Consider the following 18,435-nt stretch of genomic DNA (forward strand, 5'->3'; position numbering starts at 1 on the left):
ATTTCGAAAGCAGTGCTTTCGAATCACGTGTGGCCACTATTATGCGAATGAGGCGTGACATATTCATGGCAGCGCCTCATTAGCATCTGCCGAAATCCCTCATTACTGTGCCCCTTCTGAAAGGAGGGGGCTAGTGTAGACGTGGCCTTATACAACATAACCGCTATTTCTAAATAATTTCACAATAGTGGTTGGCTTATGCTGAAATTGGCAAACCTCATTCCATGAGGAATAGCACCTATTTCAAATTAAGTATTTTGAAATAAGAGCTGTATCAACAGGGACTAGGGGTTATTGCAAAATAAATTATTCTGGAATAGTTTATTTTGAAATAAAGCTGCTGTGTAGGCAGTATTTTGGATTACGGCCCCTGGAGGCACTGCTTCCAGGGGCTCTAATCCAAAATAGGCTCTATATTTTGTGGACACACTATTTCAGAATAAGTTTGGCTTATTTTGGAGCTTCCCTGTAGTGTAGACATGTTATTCTAGAATAGTAACGTCAGAATAAGCTATTCCTGAATAACTCTGTAGTGTAGATATACCCCCTCAGTGTGTACCATGCTTCTGAAACCTCTGACTGTGTAAGAATTGACTCTGAAGTTTCTGAAACATGGCTTGTTCTGTGATACCAGAAGCCACAGAAGGAAGAACAGGTGGGGCTCAGCAACATTGTTTTCTTAGGCTGCAGAGGTGCGGAGTACTCTCTGTTTTTCTTGGCTTCGTATGAAGTCAGTGAGAGCTGAGAGTACTCAGCACTTAAATGGATTGTGACCTTTTTGTGACAATAGCAATTCCTCCTTCAACCCCCCGTGACTTGGCAGAAGAGATTTCCTGGCAGTAGTAGTGGCCGTTTCTCCTCTTCCCTCCCTGACAGAGGAGACTAAGTTGTCGCTGTTTTTCATTAGTCGGGTAGGATCTGGTTTTCAGAAGTGCTAAGAACCCACAAATTCCAGTGAAATCTACAGAAGCTGAACATCCTGGACTTTTTTTTTAAACCAAGCCTCCCCTGTAATCCCGACGGCAGTGGCCATTAGCATTCAAAGCAGATGGAAATATTGGACCAAAAGGATCTGACCATTTCACCAACTAAGGACCTAGCCCAGAATGTTTAGCCTATTCCTAAAATAATGAAATTTAGATCTGTAATCAGAGATCTAACCTGAGGAACTCCTGCCTGTGTATGGTAATTACTCTGGGAAACAGCCCTACAGGTTTGAGATTTCTGCTTTGCTTTTTTTTTTTTTTTTTTTATAACTTTTGATTTAAAAGTTCTGTGAGGTAGATTTCAATTAAAGTAATCTGTGTTGGAAATCATTGTCATAAGCTCCCTTTGCTTTGCAGAGAGCAGGGCACCAGCTGAATGGGAGCAGTCTGTCAGAACCATTTCCTTGTGTGCGGTACAAAGATGTGTGGAAAGAGCAAGTTGGTCTAGAAACGTCTAACATTCAGTTCTGTCTCTTGTTACCTAAAGACGACCATCTTCCTTTTAGGGACCTGGCAAGCCTCATTCTCCATTAATCCATTAGCTCTGCGTCCTCAAGGAGCCTGTCATTTCCTAGCTCATCAATAGGCAGCCGTGTGGTTCTGTCCCTGCAAAGACTTAGGACACATGAATCAAAATAGTTGTGTGATGTCATGTCATAATATGAATGTGCTCTGACCAATTGGTGCCAGGAATTGTCTGTACAGGGGTGGTTTCCTTTTACAGTCTTTTTAAAGAGACATCATGCAGAACTGCACATGACAATTCCCTTCAAGAAGGCTGGTGCCTTCTTTGCATATTTAGTATTTTTAAAAGGGGGAGCTTATCGGCCAGTTATTGACCTCTTCTGCATAAGCTGATCCACTGGTGAAATTCTGCTTCAGCCTCTGAAGCTTTCTGGCGGCTTAAGGATAAGATCTGCGGCTGAAAGCTGTACAGGCTTTTGAAATTGTTCTGGTATCCACAGATATTTGCAGAATAGTTCCTGTTCAGTAAGAATTAAGATTGGAACAGCTTTGGACAAAGTTTGGCTACTCTCTCTGGAACTTATTGCCGTTGAGGTGTGATCTGAAATCCCTTTGGACTAAACATCAGAAACTCAGAGGCTGAAGCCTTACATTAGCTACACATCGTTTCAGCTGATTTTTTTGAATATCTTATTTTTTGAGCATTTTAATTCACTTTTTTGCTGCCCCCTTCTACCTTTTGATCGGACTGTCTCTTTCTTCTTCTTCGATACCGGGTATGATTGACAGCTTCTATTGCTTTGGTGCCTGCTGCAGCTCATGAAGCGTTTTGGCAGTCTTAGAGGAAGCAAGAAACGAAAAGACCAGAGCAGAAACTCTGAGAGACGCAAATCTGAACCTCATGGCCTTTTAGGTAGGGATCGTCTTGTGTTACCCCTCAATAAGAGGATTAATTGTTTTGGGGAGCAGGCATTGTGGTTGTGTAAAACAATTAAACAGCAACTTTCTGCTCCCTATACTGTTGATTCAATTGAGTAATCGTGGGTATATAATTAATGCTGATGTTTGCATCTCCTGGGAAATGCAAAGCAAATGCTTCTTGTATGCATCTAAAAATCTATAACGGACACATCTTCCAAGTGATTTTTTTTTCAAAGTTGATTTGCAGTATTCAAATTAAAACAATGTAAAATAAATCATAGCAAATAAATCCTCATTGTAAATTTCAAAGTAGGACTCTCTAATGTTAAATAAGGGAATTAAATCAAGTGCTAAGTTAGTCAATATTAAAATAATATGTGATAGTTAAAAAGGGAAATATATGAGTTTTCAAACTAAGTGCTACCTCCCACAGGCCACTGTAGTTTGAAACTATATCTTTCAAGTGTCTCCCTGCAGTTACCAGTACAATTTTATTTCATCTTTAACAGCCTTTGTTAGGTAAGCAGAATAGGTCACTTAAAATAGGTTAACCAAAGAACCCATGTTTGGATATTGCACCAGGAGGCAAATTTCAGGTAAGGCTGAGTTGTCTGGGGAACATGGAGTATTCTGACATCAGATGGAGCATCACATGTTTCCTGAGAACAGAATAGCCTCTCTGCTGATTTCCACCTGATGAACAACAGAGAACTATAACTGAGTACTGGGAATGAATTTCCTGCATCACCTGGTGATGGTATATTTGTACACTGGGTACTTTCCAGTAAAACACGAATCTGCTGAGAAAACATAAATACTGATCTAGCTCTATGGCACTTTAAAAAAGAGTCACTGTCAGACTGAATCAATATCTTGAGTTTAGTATGTCTGGCTGGTTGATAACCCTGACCTCATTCTTCTCTCTCGCTGGTATAATTCAGGAGAAATTGCACTGGAGTGACAGTGGTACAAAACTAATGCGAGAGAAGAAATGGCTCTGGTGGGTTGTATATGGAGGTACATCCAGTTTTAGTAACTGGCTTTTCTGTATCATTCACTCTTGTCAATAAACAAAAATGTTATTATATCAAGGTGTTTGAGTTGGCCTCAAATTTATCAGTTATGTTTTTAAAGTCTTTCTCTTGCCATTGATGTTCCTTGTTTTCTCTATTGCAGCATTGAGTATTGTGAGTGACAATGTGAATCAAATGTGATGCTACTGGAGTCAGGGCTAGGGTGACCATCCGTCCCATTTTGGGCGGAACAGCCCCATATTTAGGGCACCATCCGGGCGTCCTGATTTATTTTGCCAAAGGGGCTAATTACCCCATATTCCACTTTTGTACAAGTGCAAGTGGCTGCCCCTGATTCTGGCTCCCTGCTCCAGTGGGAACTGGGAGCTGGACCCAGGCAGCGGTGCAGCTGCTGCCCAGGTTCCCCCAGCTGGGGGAGCTGCAAGCCGAACCAGCACGGTTGCTGCCTGGCTTTCCTCAGCTGGCGGGAGCTGGGAGCTGGAATGGTGCAGCTCCTGCCTATAATCTCACAGCTGATGGAAGCCGGGTGCTTCACTGGTGGGACGGCAGCCCTGTTCCCGGTGCCCCAAGTCATGGGGCAGCCGAGAACCACAGCTGCCCCCTTTGGTCCCCTCAGGAGGGTGATAGCCCCTACAGGGCAGCGACTGCCTGACTCCTAGATGCGGTGACCATGTGTCCCATTTTGGCCGGGACAGCATCATTTCCCAGTGTCACATATTTGGCTGGGGGAGATATGGTCACCCTAGTCATTGGAGTTACACAAGTCTAAGGCTCATGTAAATGAAAGGAAACCTAAGCCCTGAGAATTTCATGGTGAGGTGAAATATGTGTTCTCGTAAAGGGAAAACTAACGTTGCTCCTTATTCAGGAAGTAAGGTAGAGAGAGAGACAGATGCTCATTTACTATGCAAAATTTCCATCTGCAGTATTTAAAACATGCCTCCCATTTGTATTCTGTCACTTTTGCATCATGAATGAGCTGCACGTTGACCCGGATCTCAGATCACAAGGGTAGAGAAATACAGATCAGACGTGTACATTATACTGGCTTCTTCTGAGGAACTACTGCTGTTGTGATCCCAGAGGAATCTGGCTTCTTTTCTGGAAGCAGGTTAACTTGTGCCCATGTCTTTTTCTACTGTGTGCCTTAATTTATTAAAAACTTGCATTACTTTTTGAATTAATCTTTACCAAAAGGACTTTTATGTTTATAGAACCCTGGCCTGTACTAAGCTCATTCTGAGAGGCAGTGAGCCCCATCAGCTCTCTTGGGAACTGAGGATGTTGGACAGGTTTTAGGATCAGACCCTGTGATGGCCCATCAGGTGCAGTACTGCAGACTGGTGCATTCTCTTTAGCTCCTACTGCTGCCTGGGAGCAGGAATTAATTTTAGAAATCGGTCCCTATACTTCTAGACCTGTGTGGTATGGGTGTAGCTATGTAAATACCATTGGTGTTAATGGAGTTCATGCTGGGCAAGCTGAGCTCTCCACCTCAGACTACTCATTTCTCTGTACGCTGTGATTTTTTTTTCCTCTCTTTTTCTGAGTAGAGATGGAAAAGGCCAGGCGATTACAAATGCATCCTTTTCCATGCCAGCTGTCAGCATACTGGATTCTGCTACCACTCCTCTTGTTCTGAATTAACTAAACTATGAGATTCTCTTTTTTTCTTGATCTCTATTCATAAAATCTTTGAAAGTAAGAAGAGTCATCTGGTCATCATGAGCTGGGGCTTATCCGTGGCTTCTTGCCTTGTTACAGTATCCATCTTTGGGGATCCTGCAGGGTAGGTTGTGTCCACACTGGCAACAGAATGACAAAATTTTTGTTGTTCATGGTGCTAAATTGATGCCCCTGCAAAAAACAAATGTTTTACCAACAAGTGCCAGTGTGAGCAGTGCTTTGCTGGCAGGAGCGTTCTCTCTGTGACAAAGCTAATGCCACTCCATAGAGATGTGAGGAGTTTGTCAGCAAAAGGTCAACAAACAGCGGCTCCGCTGCCCATCATTTAGTGATGCAGCCATGTTGCTAAATGCTGCATAGTGTAGACAGAGACTCAGATTATCGTGCCTTTTCTTAAGTGTGTCATTCAAGCTAAACCCCAGAATGAGCCTAAGCAGCTTCTCCCAGATTCAGAAAGGAGTGCATTGTGTGAAAGAGGGTTGGTTTTAGTGAATGGGAGTGGAGAGGGAATCAAAAAAATTAGAATAGCTTTAAAGTGCCTTTATGCCAAATGAGCAGTGCAAGGAAGGTGATTATAGCACGGGCCACAATGTGTCTCATGCAGAAAAAGAGAGCAATTAGGATAGAGACTGGGATGGAGCATTAGAAGTGAATGACACTGGAAATTCATGCATAGGAAAAAGGAAAGAGTGCAGAGATTTAGGAAGCAGGGAAGATATGCTCTGAGCACTGATTTTTGGCAGCTGTGAGGCACGTAACTGTAAGAAATTCACCCCGCTTCTGGCTTGTCCTCTTAAGGAAATCTGTGACTCCCTCCCCTGAGCCTGCCTGTCAGTTATATCGTTGATTGCCAGCTCTCGATACAGCCTGCGGTGTTGTAAATAAATCCTGTCTGTTACTTTTCTATAGAGGACAATTCTCAGCCAAGATGAGGCTAATATCCCTGCCCTTTAAAGGACACCATCTGTTCAGTGCACAGTTGACCAACACCTGCAAAAGATGGAATAGGTGTTGAACTGGAGCTTTCCAGCCCTGTCAAACCTTATAAATGCGCCACACAGAACCATCTCTGCTCTTAGGTTCAGTGCAGAGACACCTGCACAAATAGGGAGTGCTGCCTTCTTCCAAGGCAAATGGTCACAGTTATTCACTCTGAAATACATCAGCTGAAACTAAACTTCAGCCCGTGAGGTCCCTGCATGTTCCTCACCTCCTTATCTGGGCTGTTGCCCTAGAGGTTTGCCTTTGTAACTTTCAGGAGGCATAGGCTCTCCACATCTGGAAAAAAGGTGACAAGAGAACCTCAATTGTTCAACTTCAAAGAAACCAGCAACACTTCCTGAGTGAGGAGGAATTTAATAACTGACAGCTCTGTGCAGTGGGTGATGCTTCATTCCCATGTAGGTTGGCAGCAGATGAGGAAGATACAGCCATTTCCACAGGCAATCGACCCACAGAGTTAAAATAAGTTATAGAAGCATTTAAGGACTTGTCCTGATCTCTCACCAGAATGCTCTGCTGGGTTCTCCACAGGTTCAGGGCTGCTCTGTTTGGGACCAGAGGGGAAGAAGGAGCTGCAGGAAGCCATTCAGAGCTGGCAGATTTATTTGCATGTGCTTTTATATAAAAATTAGGAATCCGATTATTATCCTGCATACATAGGTTTTACCTGGGCTACATTTTTCACTGCCTGGCAACACATGGTGCAGTGGAGAATCAGGCTCACTGGCTACGACTAGGTTAACTCCAAATTTACACCAGAGTCACTTAGAGCTGCTTCAGAGGCAACATACATACTCGTGGCAAAGTCCCCTAAAGCTGTAAATCTTTCTTGTAACTGGAATGAGTGTTGGACAACAAATGTGGGGTGTGGCTTGTGTTCCTTCCTCCCATCCTTCTTAGAGGTGGTTTAAAATCCCTGGAGGGTTTTTTTTTCCATCTAGCAACTCAAGGAGTATCCATCCATTGGGTGCCTGATGAACCTCTCTGTGTGTGACCTTCCCAGTCTCTCTCTTGCAAACTTGGCCAGGTCAGTGTGGTCTGGTCTCAGGCAACAAGAGCTCCGAGGGTCCTCAAAGCTCAGAGCAAATGTCTCTTTCCCTCTACTGCATAGGTAGGAGGAAAGGCAGTGCAAAGATTCAGGAAGCAGGGAGGATATGCTCTGAGCATTGATTTTTTTGGCAGCTGTGAGGCATGTAGCTGTAAAAAATTCACCCTACTTCTGGCTCATCCTCTTAAGGAAATCTCTGATTCCCTCCCCACAACCTGCCTGTCAGTTTGTGCTTCTCTGCTTCCCCTTTTAAGCTCTGCCTCTGGTTTGTGCAGGCTTTGTGATGAGTGTCTTCTGCCAGTGTACCTTTATATTGAAAGGTACAAGAGAATGAAGAAGAGATGACTTGCATGTGAAATCACAGTTTCAAGTAAGGAGCTTGGAGTTTCATCATACTGAATGCCACAGAATCACCCTTTATTCTCTTAAGAATGAGTGGCATTACAGAGTTTAATGAATATCTACGTTTATGTGCTCCCCACCCATTCTCTACTTAAATGTTGGTGTCTTCTCCCGCACCCCATTTGTAATCTTCAAGGTCTCTGACTTCCAGGTGAATAGCTACTTTAGAAGCTACAGTGTCTAAATCAACCTTGTTTGTGTTGACCAAACTGCACCAAACCATTGGGTGGTTATAGAACCTTTCTAATACATCCATATCACAAATGCTTTTGCAAGGAGCCTAAAAGTACATTAAAAATTCACAAGCTGAACCGTTTCTGTAGACTAAAACCCCACTTGCAGACAGCATTTATATTGGTACGTACTTTATTACATTAGAAATATGCGGGTTTGGATCATCCATTCCCTATTTGTGGTTCCAGTGAGCTGTCCAAAAGAACAATTTTACAGTCTACTGTTCAAATAATAGGTTAAGTTTTGTTGACTCACTAACCACAGGAATTTATAGTTCAGCTACTTTTCATCAATTTGCTTTCATCTTTATCCCTGCTCAGTTTAAAGAAAAAAACGGTTCAAGGACTTGTAAGCATAAAGGATTCTGGCAGCCAGATTTAAATACTCTGAATTGTCTTGGGTATTTTATTCTTACAAAAGACTTGTCCTCAAACCTAGAGCCTTCAGTCTTCAGAGATATGAGATTGGGTTGGTATGATTGAATTCTCACTGTAGACAAAAGTCACAGAACCTTAATTGTCTTTAAAGACCTAGCCAGGAAGTTCATCATACTACTTTGTAAGTCTGTTATATGACTTCAAGCCTATTCTTGCACTCTAATAACTACTTTTCTCTACAGTCCTTACTTTGGGATGTTCGCCTTAAGAAGCCCAGCTATCCACTCCATTGTTTCTTCAGAGATTTTTCACAGGGTCGGAAATCTACCAACATCCTTTGACATCCTCTCAGGATGGTGGTGAGAAACCAGTAGGAACATTCAAAATGTCAGCAACTGAACCCTGCATCTTTTCTTAAGAAACCTCCCATCCTTGCTGTTTTCAGTGTGGGTAGCGTGACAGAGCAAAATAATATATACAGGACTCTTGGAGGAAAGTCCTGTCTTTTCATGCTGGAGACACAGTCGAAGACAAGCAGAATGGCTTGTGACTTCTCCAAGCTGCTCTCCCAGCACACAGTAGCATGGCCAAAAGTAACAGGGAAAATGGAAGGAATGCAGGGTGGAGTGCTGCCCACCACAGCCTGCGTGCCAGAGCGCTTGGAGGCTTGGCTGCCTCCCACAGCTGGTAGGCCAGGCCTGCTTTGAGCCCTGAAGTGTTGGACAGTGCAGGAATAGTTGGTGTTCTGCCCTTCTGCTAGGAAAGTGCATTAGCAGGAAGAAGCTTCCTGTGCCCTCCGATCCAGATCACCCAAATATCAGAGAGCAAGACTTGGCTTCCATTGTGCAGTCTCTCGTTCACAGGCTGGGAAAGAATTCAAGAGCTGATGCTCTATTACATGCAGTGCTGTCCATGGAATGTCGATGGTAAATCCCTCTGCAGAATCAGAGGAACAGTAAAACCTAAGTGGGAGGGGAAAGGGGGGCTAATGGCATGTAAAGCAGGAATTAGTGTACAGTACATCTATGTCAGGAGGTAAGTCTCTGATCTACAGCCCAATTCAGTGTCATTACAGATTGATATGGATTTATCGTCCACACAAACTATTTGCCAAAACTCTGTGCAGCATTTCTGCATGTCGTACTGTTACAAAACAAATAATACATATAGTAGAATGAGAGACCGGTATTAAAAAAACAGAGACAAAAGAGCGTACATTTTCAGACTTCAAATCTGAGGGAAAGTCAAATAGATACAGAGACAAAGGAGACTTGTTCCAGGAGCAGAACAGCTTAAGACGGAAGGTTCCTGCTCCAGTTAGCATCAGGAGGAGTAGAGTTCAGAGTGAAGCATGATGACAAACTTAAGAGTAGGTATTTGGAAGCAACGGAAAGACTGAGTTGAGGAGGGTGATAGAGAAATTGGAATAGTGTTATATGATGCACTGTATGTCCAAAGCCGTGTCTACACGTGCACGCTACTTCGAAGTAGCGGCACTAACTTCGAAATAGCGCCCGTCACGGCTACACGCGTCGGGCGCTATTTTGAAGTTAACTTCGACGTTAGGCGGCGAGACGTCAAAGTCGCTAACCCCATGAGGGGATAGGAATAGCGCCCTACTTTGACGTTCAATGTCGAAGTAGGGACCGTGTAGTCGTTGCGCGTCCCGCAACGTCGAAATTGCGGGGTCCTCCATGGCGGCCATCAGCTGAGGGGTTGAGAGACGCTCTCTGCAGCCCCTCAGCTCAATGGTGGCCGCATGGAGCGGCCCCTTAAAGGTCCCCTCCCCCTCCCTTCCTGTGCAGGAAGCTGAGAGAACGTACAGGCGGCAGCCCAGACACACGGCCAGCCTGCACGTTCCTCAGCCAGCACAGACAGCCACCCCAGCTGCAATGGCTGCCTGGCAGCACCCCCAGCGCCGCCAGGGGACCCCCCCCAAGGGGAGCCAGGGCAGCCAGCCCAGCCAGGCGGGCAGCCAGGCTGGCAAGCGGCAGCGGGGCCCCTCCTGGACGGAGGCCGAGCTGCGGGACCTGCTGGGGCTCTGGAGCGAGGAGGAGGTGCTCCAGGTAATGGGGAGCAAGAGGCGGAACGCAGATGCGTTCACTCGGCTGGCTGACGGCCTGGCTGCCCGGGGTCACCCTGCCCGCACTCCTGATCATGTCAGGAGTAAGGTGAAGGAGCTGCGGCAGGGTTACTCCCGGGCCCGGGATGCGGCCGGCCGATCTGGGGCCGCCCCCATCACTTGCCCCTTTTACAGGGAGCTCAGGGACATCCTGGGCCCCCGGCACACCTCCTCCCCTCCGGCCACCCTTGATACTTCGGCCGACGAGCCACAGCAGGCCCTTCAGCCGGAGTCCGCCCCGGAGGTAAGCCCCGCACCCCAGGGGCCCCCCCCGGAGCCCACCCCCGGGACATCGCGGCAGGAGGAGGAGGAGGAGGAGGAGGAGGGGGGCTCCTCCTCTGCAGAATCCGGGCTGCAGATCCTCCTCCTGCCATCCCGGAGCAGCAGCCGGGCCTCCGCCCCCCGGGGATCTCCGGACCGTGGGAGTGGACCGACAGGTATGTACCCCCCTTTGGTGTACACCCCTGGGCTTGAGGAGCGGGGGGTAATAGATATGTGTCCAGGGCCCCCCACATGCTCACATGGCCACGGCCCCAAGGACAGCAGGACCATGTCCCTCACAGCAGTGCATCAGCCCCTGCCCCCCTCCAGCCCGCACGACAGTGCCATGCCCCATCCCCGGGGCAGGGGGGAGCGGAACCTCGAGGGGCCCCCGGGAGGAGGGGGTGGGACACCCCGCAGCAGCAGCAGCAGCAGCAGCATGTGATGGAGTGGGGGGAGTGCAAAAGGGGGACAGGCTAGATATGAGCAACAAGAGCCGAATAGCTCCCAGGGGCAAAGGATGATCCTGGGGCTACAGCTGGCAGGTGACACCTCTGCCCTGAACAAAGAGGAGGGAGGAGCCGAGCTGGCTTGGAATTGGGGGGGGGAGGGCGGGGGCCACAGGTAGAGGCTAGGGGAAGGGAGAGCTGGAAGGCAGCCAGCCTGAGGAGGGGGAAAGCTGCATCCCAGAGGGGCACCCCTTGGGGTCTTCTCACCAGGATGGGTTGGAAGGACTGTCTCTTCCGACAGCTGGTGCTGTCACTCCTGGCAGAAACTGGGCATCTGTGGCCTAAGAAACCTCTCCTGTCAGACGCTGCGGAGTGAAGTGAGAGTCGCTCCCACCAGGGGATGGGGTGCAGTGCTGGGGGACCCCTGAACCCCATCCATCACAGCAGCATCTCACAGGGACGGGGATGGGGAACCTGCAGCACAGGGCTGGGGGGACAAAGGCCACTGCTTGGGGCCCACACTAACGCCTGTCTCCATTCTTCTTCCCCCCCTCCTCTCCTGTGTCCCACACCTGCACCATCAGAAGGACCAGAAGAGAGCACCGGCGAGGCATCAGTGGTCCCGGAGAGCCCTCCGGGACCATCGCTCCAGGCAAGCCCCTTGGCTGAGGACCGACCGGCCCCGCGGCGGGCTAGACGGCGGACCCCGCGCCACCACCAGCCGACGGCGACGGACCCCCAGCTGCTGGCCATCCACCGTCGGCAGCTGGAGGTCGCGGAGCAGCACCTGCAGCTGCAGGAGCGGGCGCTGGCCTGACGCCAAGAGGGATGGGGGGCCTACATGGAGACTTTCAACTGCCTGGTGGACTACCTGGCCCCCCATGCCGCGCCGGCCGCCGCAGCGCCTGACGTGCCTGCTCCGCCTGCCGCACCACCAGCTGCTCCGCATGTCGCCGTCCCATCCGCTGTCGCCCCGCCACCCACCACCGAGGGCCGGAGCACCGAGGGACCCCTGGAGCCAGCTGAGACTCGCCGGGCATATCTTCCGATCTGCCCCGCCCCCAGCCAGCCCCGGACAGGGCTGCGGCCGCGGCGGGGCTCCTGGCCGCCCACGCCCAGTGCCGGACTGTAGGGGCGAGGGGCCCGGGACGTGGCCCCCCCCTTGTATATAGTTGGGACTTATTATTTTGTGCCCCCCCGTTTGCCCCGTCCCCCCATGTAAATAGTTCTCCCCTTTATCATCCCTGGTTTTCTTTTTATTACTGAACACACTTTTTTATTACTATTGTTTTATTTGTACATATTACTTTGGTTCCATGCATGTTGTATATAATTTCTTCTTGTTTTATATTTATAAGTTTAAAAAAAAATAGTTCTAAAAGAAAAAGCAGTTTAAGTTCAGCCACAAGTGCGTGCTGTCATTTGTCCAGGAAAAGTGGGAGGCGGGTGCGGTTGGGTGCTCCATGGTGTGGGCGTTGGGGCAGGGAGTGTGGTGGAGGAAGGGGCGGGCAGTGGGGGGCCTGGCATAGTTCACCCCGCGGCCTCATCATCGAAGTGGGCCCGCAGGGCCTCCCGGACCCGGGTCCCTTCGGGGTCCACCTGCCGACTGGGGGCAGCGGGTGGCTGCACGTGGGCCCTGCCGGCCTCCACAGCCCAGCCCTGGAAAAAGGCCTCCCCCTTGCTCTCCACCAAATTGTGCAGGGCGCAGCAGGCACCCACAATCAGGGGGATGTTGTTGGGGCCCGCATCCAGGCGGGTCAGGAGAGATCTCCAGCGTCCCTTCAGGTGGCCAAATGAACGCTCCACCACCTGGCGCGCGTGGTTCCGGCGCTGGTTGAAGCGCTCCTGGCTAGCGGAGAGATGGCCCGTGTACGGGTGCATGAGCCAGGGCCAGAGGGGGTATGCCGCATCTGCGATGACACAGAGGGGCATGGTGGTGTCCCCCAGAGGGATCTCCCGCTGGGGGATGTAGGTCCCCGCCTCCAGCCAGCAGCACAGGCCCGAGTTCCAGAAAACCCGGGCATCATGGTTGCTGCCAGGCCAGCCCACATAAATGTCCTGGAAACGGCCCCAGCTGTCCACCAAGGCCTGGAGGACCACAGAATGGTAGCCCTTGAGATTCAGGTATTGTCCTCCACTGTGATGCGGGGCGCGGATGGGGATGTGAGTCCCATCCAGAGCCCCAAAGCAATTGGGGAAGCCCAGGGTGGCAAAGGCCGCGATGGTGGCATCTGGGTCCCCCAGCCTCACGAACCTGTGCAGGAGCATGGCATTGATGGCACGCACAACCTGCAGGGAAGGCACATGGGACAGCACCAATGAGGGGTGAGCAGGGGGTGCGTGGCCCTGCCCTGCCCTCCTCTGCCCTGTCCTGCCCTGCCCTCCCCCACCCTCCCCTCCCCTGCCCTGGCCTCCCCCTGTGGGTTCTCTTACCTCCATGAGGACAGCCCTGACGGTGGCCTTGCCGACACCAAACTGCTGTCCCACGGATCGGTAGCTGTCGGGAGTGGCCAGCTTCCAGACAGCGATGCCGACCCGTTTCTGCACTGTGAGGGCACGCCGCATGGCGGTGTCCTGGTGCCTGAGTGCGGGGGTGAGCCACTGGCACAGCTCCATAAATGTCTGCCGGCTCATCCTGAAGTTCCGGAGCCAGCGGTTGTCGTCCCACTCCCCAAGCACCAGCCGCTCCCACCAGTCGGTGCTGGTGGGGTAGCTCCACAGCCGCCGGAATGTGAGGTGGGGGTGGGGGCGGGGTGCTGCAGGGTTGGGGGTTGAGCCCTGCTGCCCTGGGGGCAGCTCCTCCTCCGGTGTAGCAAGGAGGTGCTCAGCTGCCTCCCTCATGGCATGGATCAGGGCAAGCCCTGCTCCTGCCAGGAGGGCTGGGTGGACCTCTGGCGGCTGCTGCTGCTGCTGGGGGTCCATGACTGTGGTGCCCGGGGTCTGTGTGCCTATGGCTCCTCAGACCGCGTGCTGTGCAGGCTGAGTGTGTCTGGGAGGGGCCCTTTAAGGGAGCGGCTAGCTGTTGCCCCGGAAGCGCTAGTCCGCCCTGTGACCCTGTCTGCAGCTGTGCCTTGCATCCCTATTTCGATGTGTTCTACTTTGGTGTGTAGACGTTCCCTCGCTGCGCCTATTTCGATGTTGTGCTGCGCAACGTCGAAGTTGAACATCGACGTTGCCAGCCCCGGAGGACATGTAGACGTTATTCATCAAAATAGCCTATTTCGATGTCGCTACATCGAAATAATGTATTTCGATGTAGGCTTCACGTGTAGACGTAGCCCAAGAGACACAGTTATGACAGGATGCAGTGGACCTCAAACAGCCATTCCAGTAGCCAAGATATACCCTTGAACATCCTTAATCTGAGTGTCTGAAATCCAGGAAAACCTGTGGTCCAGGAAAACCTGTGGTTCAAACCCATCATGTGGCTGGAGTGCCATAATGGTAATAAAAAGAAAATAATGTTAAGTATACTTCAACAAAATGAAAAGTATTTATACAAATATCTACTGTACAGTGTAGCACAAATTTAACTTGTAAACATGAGACATGGCAGAGCACTGTACTGTACAATTGGTGGTTTTCTGCTTAATTGCTCACATGTGATAATAACAAAGTATCAGTTTAAAGGCAGTGCATTAGGGATTTATTTTATGACATGTTATACATGTACAGTACTCTACAATGGTTTGGAAAATGGCTTGGAAAATTCCATAATCTGGTATAGCCAGTTTCCCAAAATTGCCAGATTAAAGAGGTTCAGGTGTACTGGAGTGCAAATGTGTGCTGGCCATGCCATTTTCCCCCCTTCTAAACTGAGAATGGAAGGTGCATAACTGGCTCTGTCCATCTTGCACCACCTAGAGGTTCTCCAACTTTTGGTGAATCCTCAGGCAGTCACGTAAAGTGTTTTTGCAGCTGCTCTGCATCAGTGGACTGATGCAGGGCACCCATCATGGGACCCTCAATCTGGTCCTAGATGTTTAAGAAGAATAGGTAACACTGAGTCATTTGTGTTTGAGCTATCAGCCTCTTTAAGGCCAAGAGAAAGCGTTTCTTGCTGGAAAAGCCTGTAAAACTTGCAAAAGCACCCCATATTAAAAGTTGCGTCCTGTGCTATTTCATGAAATATTATGTGTGACCCTCAGGGTCCTGGAAGATGGCCAATGCAGCCTTAGCTGAGCAAAGTTCAAGTGTTCTGGAACCACTGTTTCACTTAGACTATTATTTGGATTCATTTACTAACTTTGAGAATTGCAGTGGGACTTGGTTTGTATCAGCTAACTGTCACTATAGCAGCTCCTAACTTATACCCGTCTGTAGACTAAAAATAGATCACCTTGATCCCAGAAAAAGAAACCAAGGGAAATCAAAGGGGCCCATGGTATGTGATGGATGTAGAGTCAACTGAGTGACATCAGGATGGAGCAAAAGGCAGATTAGCATCTGAAATGTTCTAAATAAACTACCCTGTAAACTGAATAGCTGAGAGGAATCTGTTAAAAGTAGGAAAGCCCAGCATTGACTTTGTTACTGCGAACCTGGTATGCAGCATAAATCACGTTTATTGGAGTTAAAGTTTGCAATTATTGAGCACGTGGAGGGACTGATTAATTTATAGATGGGGTATTGAGAGCTGTAAAGATCATCATTTAAACAGTCAAATCTGCAGCATTGTCAATGGCCTTGGTATCCTGAGTGTGCTTTTGTGTAACATAAGGTTAGTTATCAACATCCCTGCTCTTGGGTGGAACTGTCACTTGTATCCATAGGGACTTGTTATGGGTCTGAGCCTGAGCGATGTTAAGCTAAAGGTGACAAGTATCATCTGTTCCCACTGAAGTTCATGGAATTTCAATGAGCTCAGTACCTTGCAAGATTATATCCAATCTGTTACTGGGAAAGTCCAAATGATACTGGTGGGTTCTTCCCTGTCCAGTCCTAGTTAGGTGCTTCAGACTGAATTCAGTATAGTGCACCTGCTGTGTGAGGATACTCAGGATGCAGTTTGGTGATGCTGTGAGGACAGGGTAACATAGAGTACAAACCTTTCTCCAAAATTAAGGGTTTGCAGCAAATATGGAAGTGTCTGATGGGTGAATGAAATTACTGGAAGGGAAGAGATTATGGACTGTACAATAGAAAGTCGCAGAACCCTGAATGTTGATTTTCAAAGTCTTGGAACGCTTGGAAGTTCCGGAAGCTTGGAAGAAAGCAAGTGTTGTGCCAATATTAAAGAAGGGTTAATGGGTTTACCTGAGTACTTATTGGTTTGTCAGTCTGTAATCAGTCCTGGGTAAATTGATGGAGTGGTTGATACAAGACTCAATTAATAAAGAAGTAAAGAAGGATAATATGATTAATGCAAATCAGTATGGGTTTAGGAAAAATAGAGGCTGAGAGACTGACCTCGATTGTTTTTGGATGAGAATACAGGTTTGATAGATAAAGGTAATAGTGTTGATATAATATACTTAGACGTCTGTAAGGCATTTAATATGATACAGCGTGACATTTTGATTAAAAAGTAGATCAAAACAAAATTAATATGGCCACAGTAAATGATCAAAAGCTGACTAACTGTTATCAGTCTTAACATAATTGTAGTAGTAGTAGGCATCCTTCAGTCTGCATAGACTATGGATCGTGCCCTTTAAAGTTTCAATTGAGGACTTCATTTACAGTGTCTATTGTGACTATGAAGACCCACACGAGAGTGACAGTTCTTGCTGCATCTCTTGCAGATGTAGTGGGTGTCTGGCAAGTCCTTATTGTGCTTTCTGTGTGCTCGCTTCTCCTCTGCTAGCTGTCTGATCTTCATCTCGCCCTTCTGAAGGCCCTTGTGTAACCCCTGCCTCCATCTGCTGCGGTCGTCTGCTAGTTCTTCCCACTTGTCCAGCTCGATGTCTACCTCTCTGAGGTCTCTCTTGCAGACATCTTTGTAACGCAACTGAGGGCGTCTGGGAGGTCTTTTGCCGGAGGCTAGCTCACCATACAGGATATCTTTTGGAATCCTTCCATCATTCATCCTGTGGACGTGGCCAAGCCAGCAGAGCCGACGCTGCCTGAGGAGGGTGTGCATGGTTGGGATTCCAGCTTGCTCGAGGACGGCAGTGTTGGTCACTCTGTCCTTCCATGATATTCCAAGGATGTGCCTGAGGCAGCGCAAGTGGAAGACATTCAGCCTCTTTTCCTGGCGGGCATACAGGATCCAAGTCTCGCTGCCATAAAGGAGGGTGCTGAGGATGCAGGCTCTGTAGACTTGCATTTTGGTGTGAGTGTACAGCTTGTTGTTATTCCACACTCTCTTGCTGAGTCTGGGCAGAGTTGTGGCTGCTTTTCCGATCCTCCTATTTAGCTCAGTGTCCAACGACAGGGTGTCAGTGATGGTGGACCCGAGGTAAACGAACTCATGGATGACCTCTAACGTATAGTTGTCAGTGCTGATTGATGGGGATTCAGCAACATCCTGACCGAGTACGTTCGTCTTCTTTAGGCTGATGGTAAGCCCAAAGTCCTTGCACGCTTTGGAGAACTGATCCAGCAGTTTTTGAAGCTGGTCTTCTGTGTGAGACACTACAGCAGCATCGTCTGCGAACAGCATGTCTCTGATGAGGACTTCCCGCACCTTAGACTTAGCTTTCAGCCTTGCAAGTTTAAACAGTTTCCCATCAGATCTTGTGTGCAGCAAGATGCCCTCTGTTGAAGACCCAAAGGCATGCTTCAGGAAGAGTGCGAGGAAGATCCCGAACAATGTTGGAGGAAGCAGGCATCCTTGTTTGACGCTGCTTCTGATTCTGAGAGCATCCAATAATGCGCCGTCATATTGGATGGTTCCTCTCATGTCTTTGTGGAAGGACTGGATCATCTTGAGTAACCGTGGAGGACAGCCTATCTTGTGGAGCAGTTTGAACAGACCATCCCTGCTGACCAAATCAAAGGCCTTGGTCAGGTCAATGAAGGCTACGTAGAGTGGCTTTCTCTGCTCCCTGCACTTCTCCTGCAGCTGCCTTAGAGAGAAGACCATGTCAACGGTAGACCTCTCTGCGCGGAATCCACACTGCAATTCGGGGTACACCCTCTCAGCAATCTTCTGGAGTCTGCCAAGGATGACGCGAGCGAACAGTTTACCAGTGACGCTTAGGAGGGAGATTCCACGGTAGTTGTTGCAGTCGTTTCTGTCTCCTTTGTTCTTATACAACGTTACAATGTTAGCATCGCGCATATCCTGTGAAACCTCACCCTCTTTCCAGCACAGGCACAGTAGCTCATGTAGGGGTTCCAGGAGCGTGTCCGCGGCACATTTGATTACCTCTGGTGGTATACCATCCTGACCAGGGGCCTTTCCTGCTGCAGTGCTGTCATTGGCTCTCTTCAGTTCATCCACAGTCGGTTTTTGATCCAGTTCGTCCATTACTGGTAGGAGCTCGACGGCATCAAGGGCTGCG

The 18,435-nt window shown here is 48.8% G+C and overlaps 1 protein-coding gene across 9 annotated transcripts in view; it reads left to right on the forward strand.

Moving 5' to 3' along the window:
* The window catches only part of PRKAG2 (protein kinase AMP-activated non-catalytic subunit gamma 2), a 401,630-nt gene that overhangs the window by 187,447 nt on the left and 195,748 nt on the right, over window positions 1-18,435 (forward strand). Inside the window, exon 1 of one of the 9 annotated variants that reach the window (XM_074985107.1) lies at window positions 1,743-2,364. The exons of 7 other annotated variants lie outside the window; for them this stretch is intronic. In XM_074985107.1, the coding sequence (XP_074841208.1) occupies window positions 2,271-2,364 (94 nt within the window). In that variant the 5' untranslated portion in view covers window positions 1,743-2,270. Of the gene's footprint in view, window positions 1-1,742; window positions 2,365-18,435 lie in introns of those variants that run through there. One more of the 9 variants, XM_074985102.1, reaches the window with a different exon arrangement.

Source organism: Carettochelys insculpta, chromosome 2, assembly GCF_033958435.1.
Source record: "Carettochelys insculpta isolate YL-2023 chromosome 2, ASM3395843v1, whole genome shotgun sequence".
NCBI lineage: Eukaryota > Metazoa > Chordata > Testudines > Carettochelyidae > Carettochelys > Carettochelys insculpta.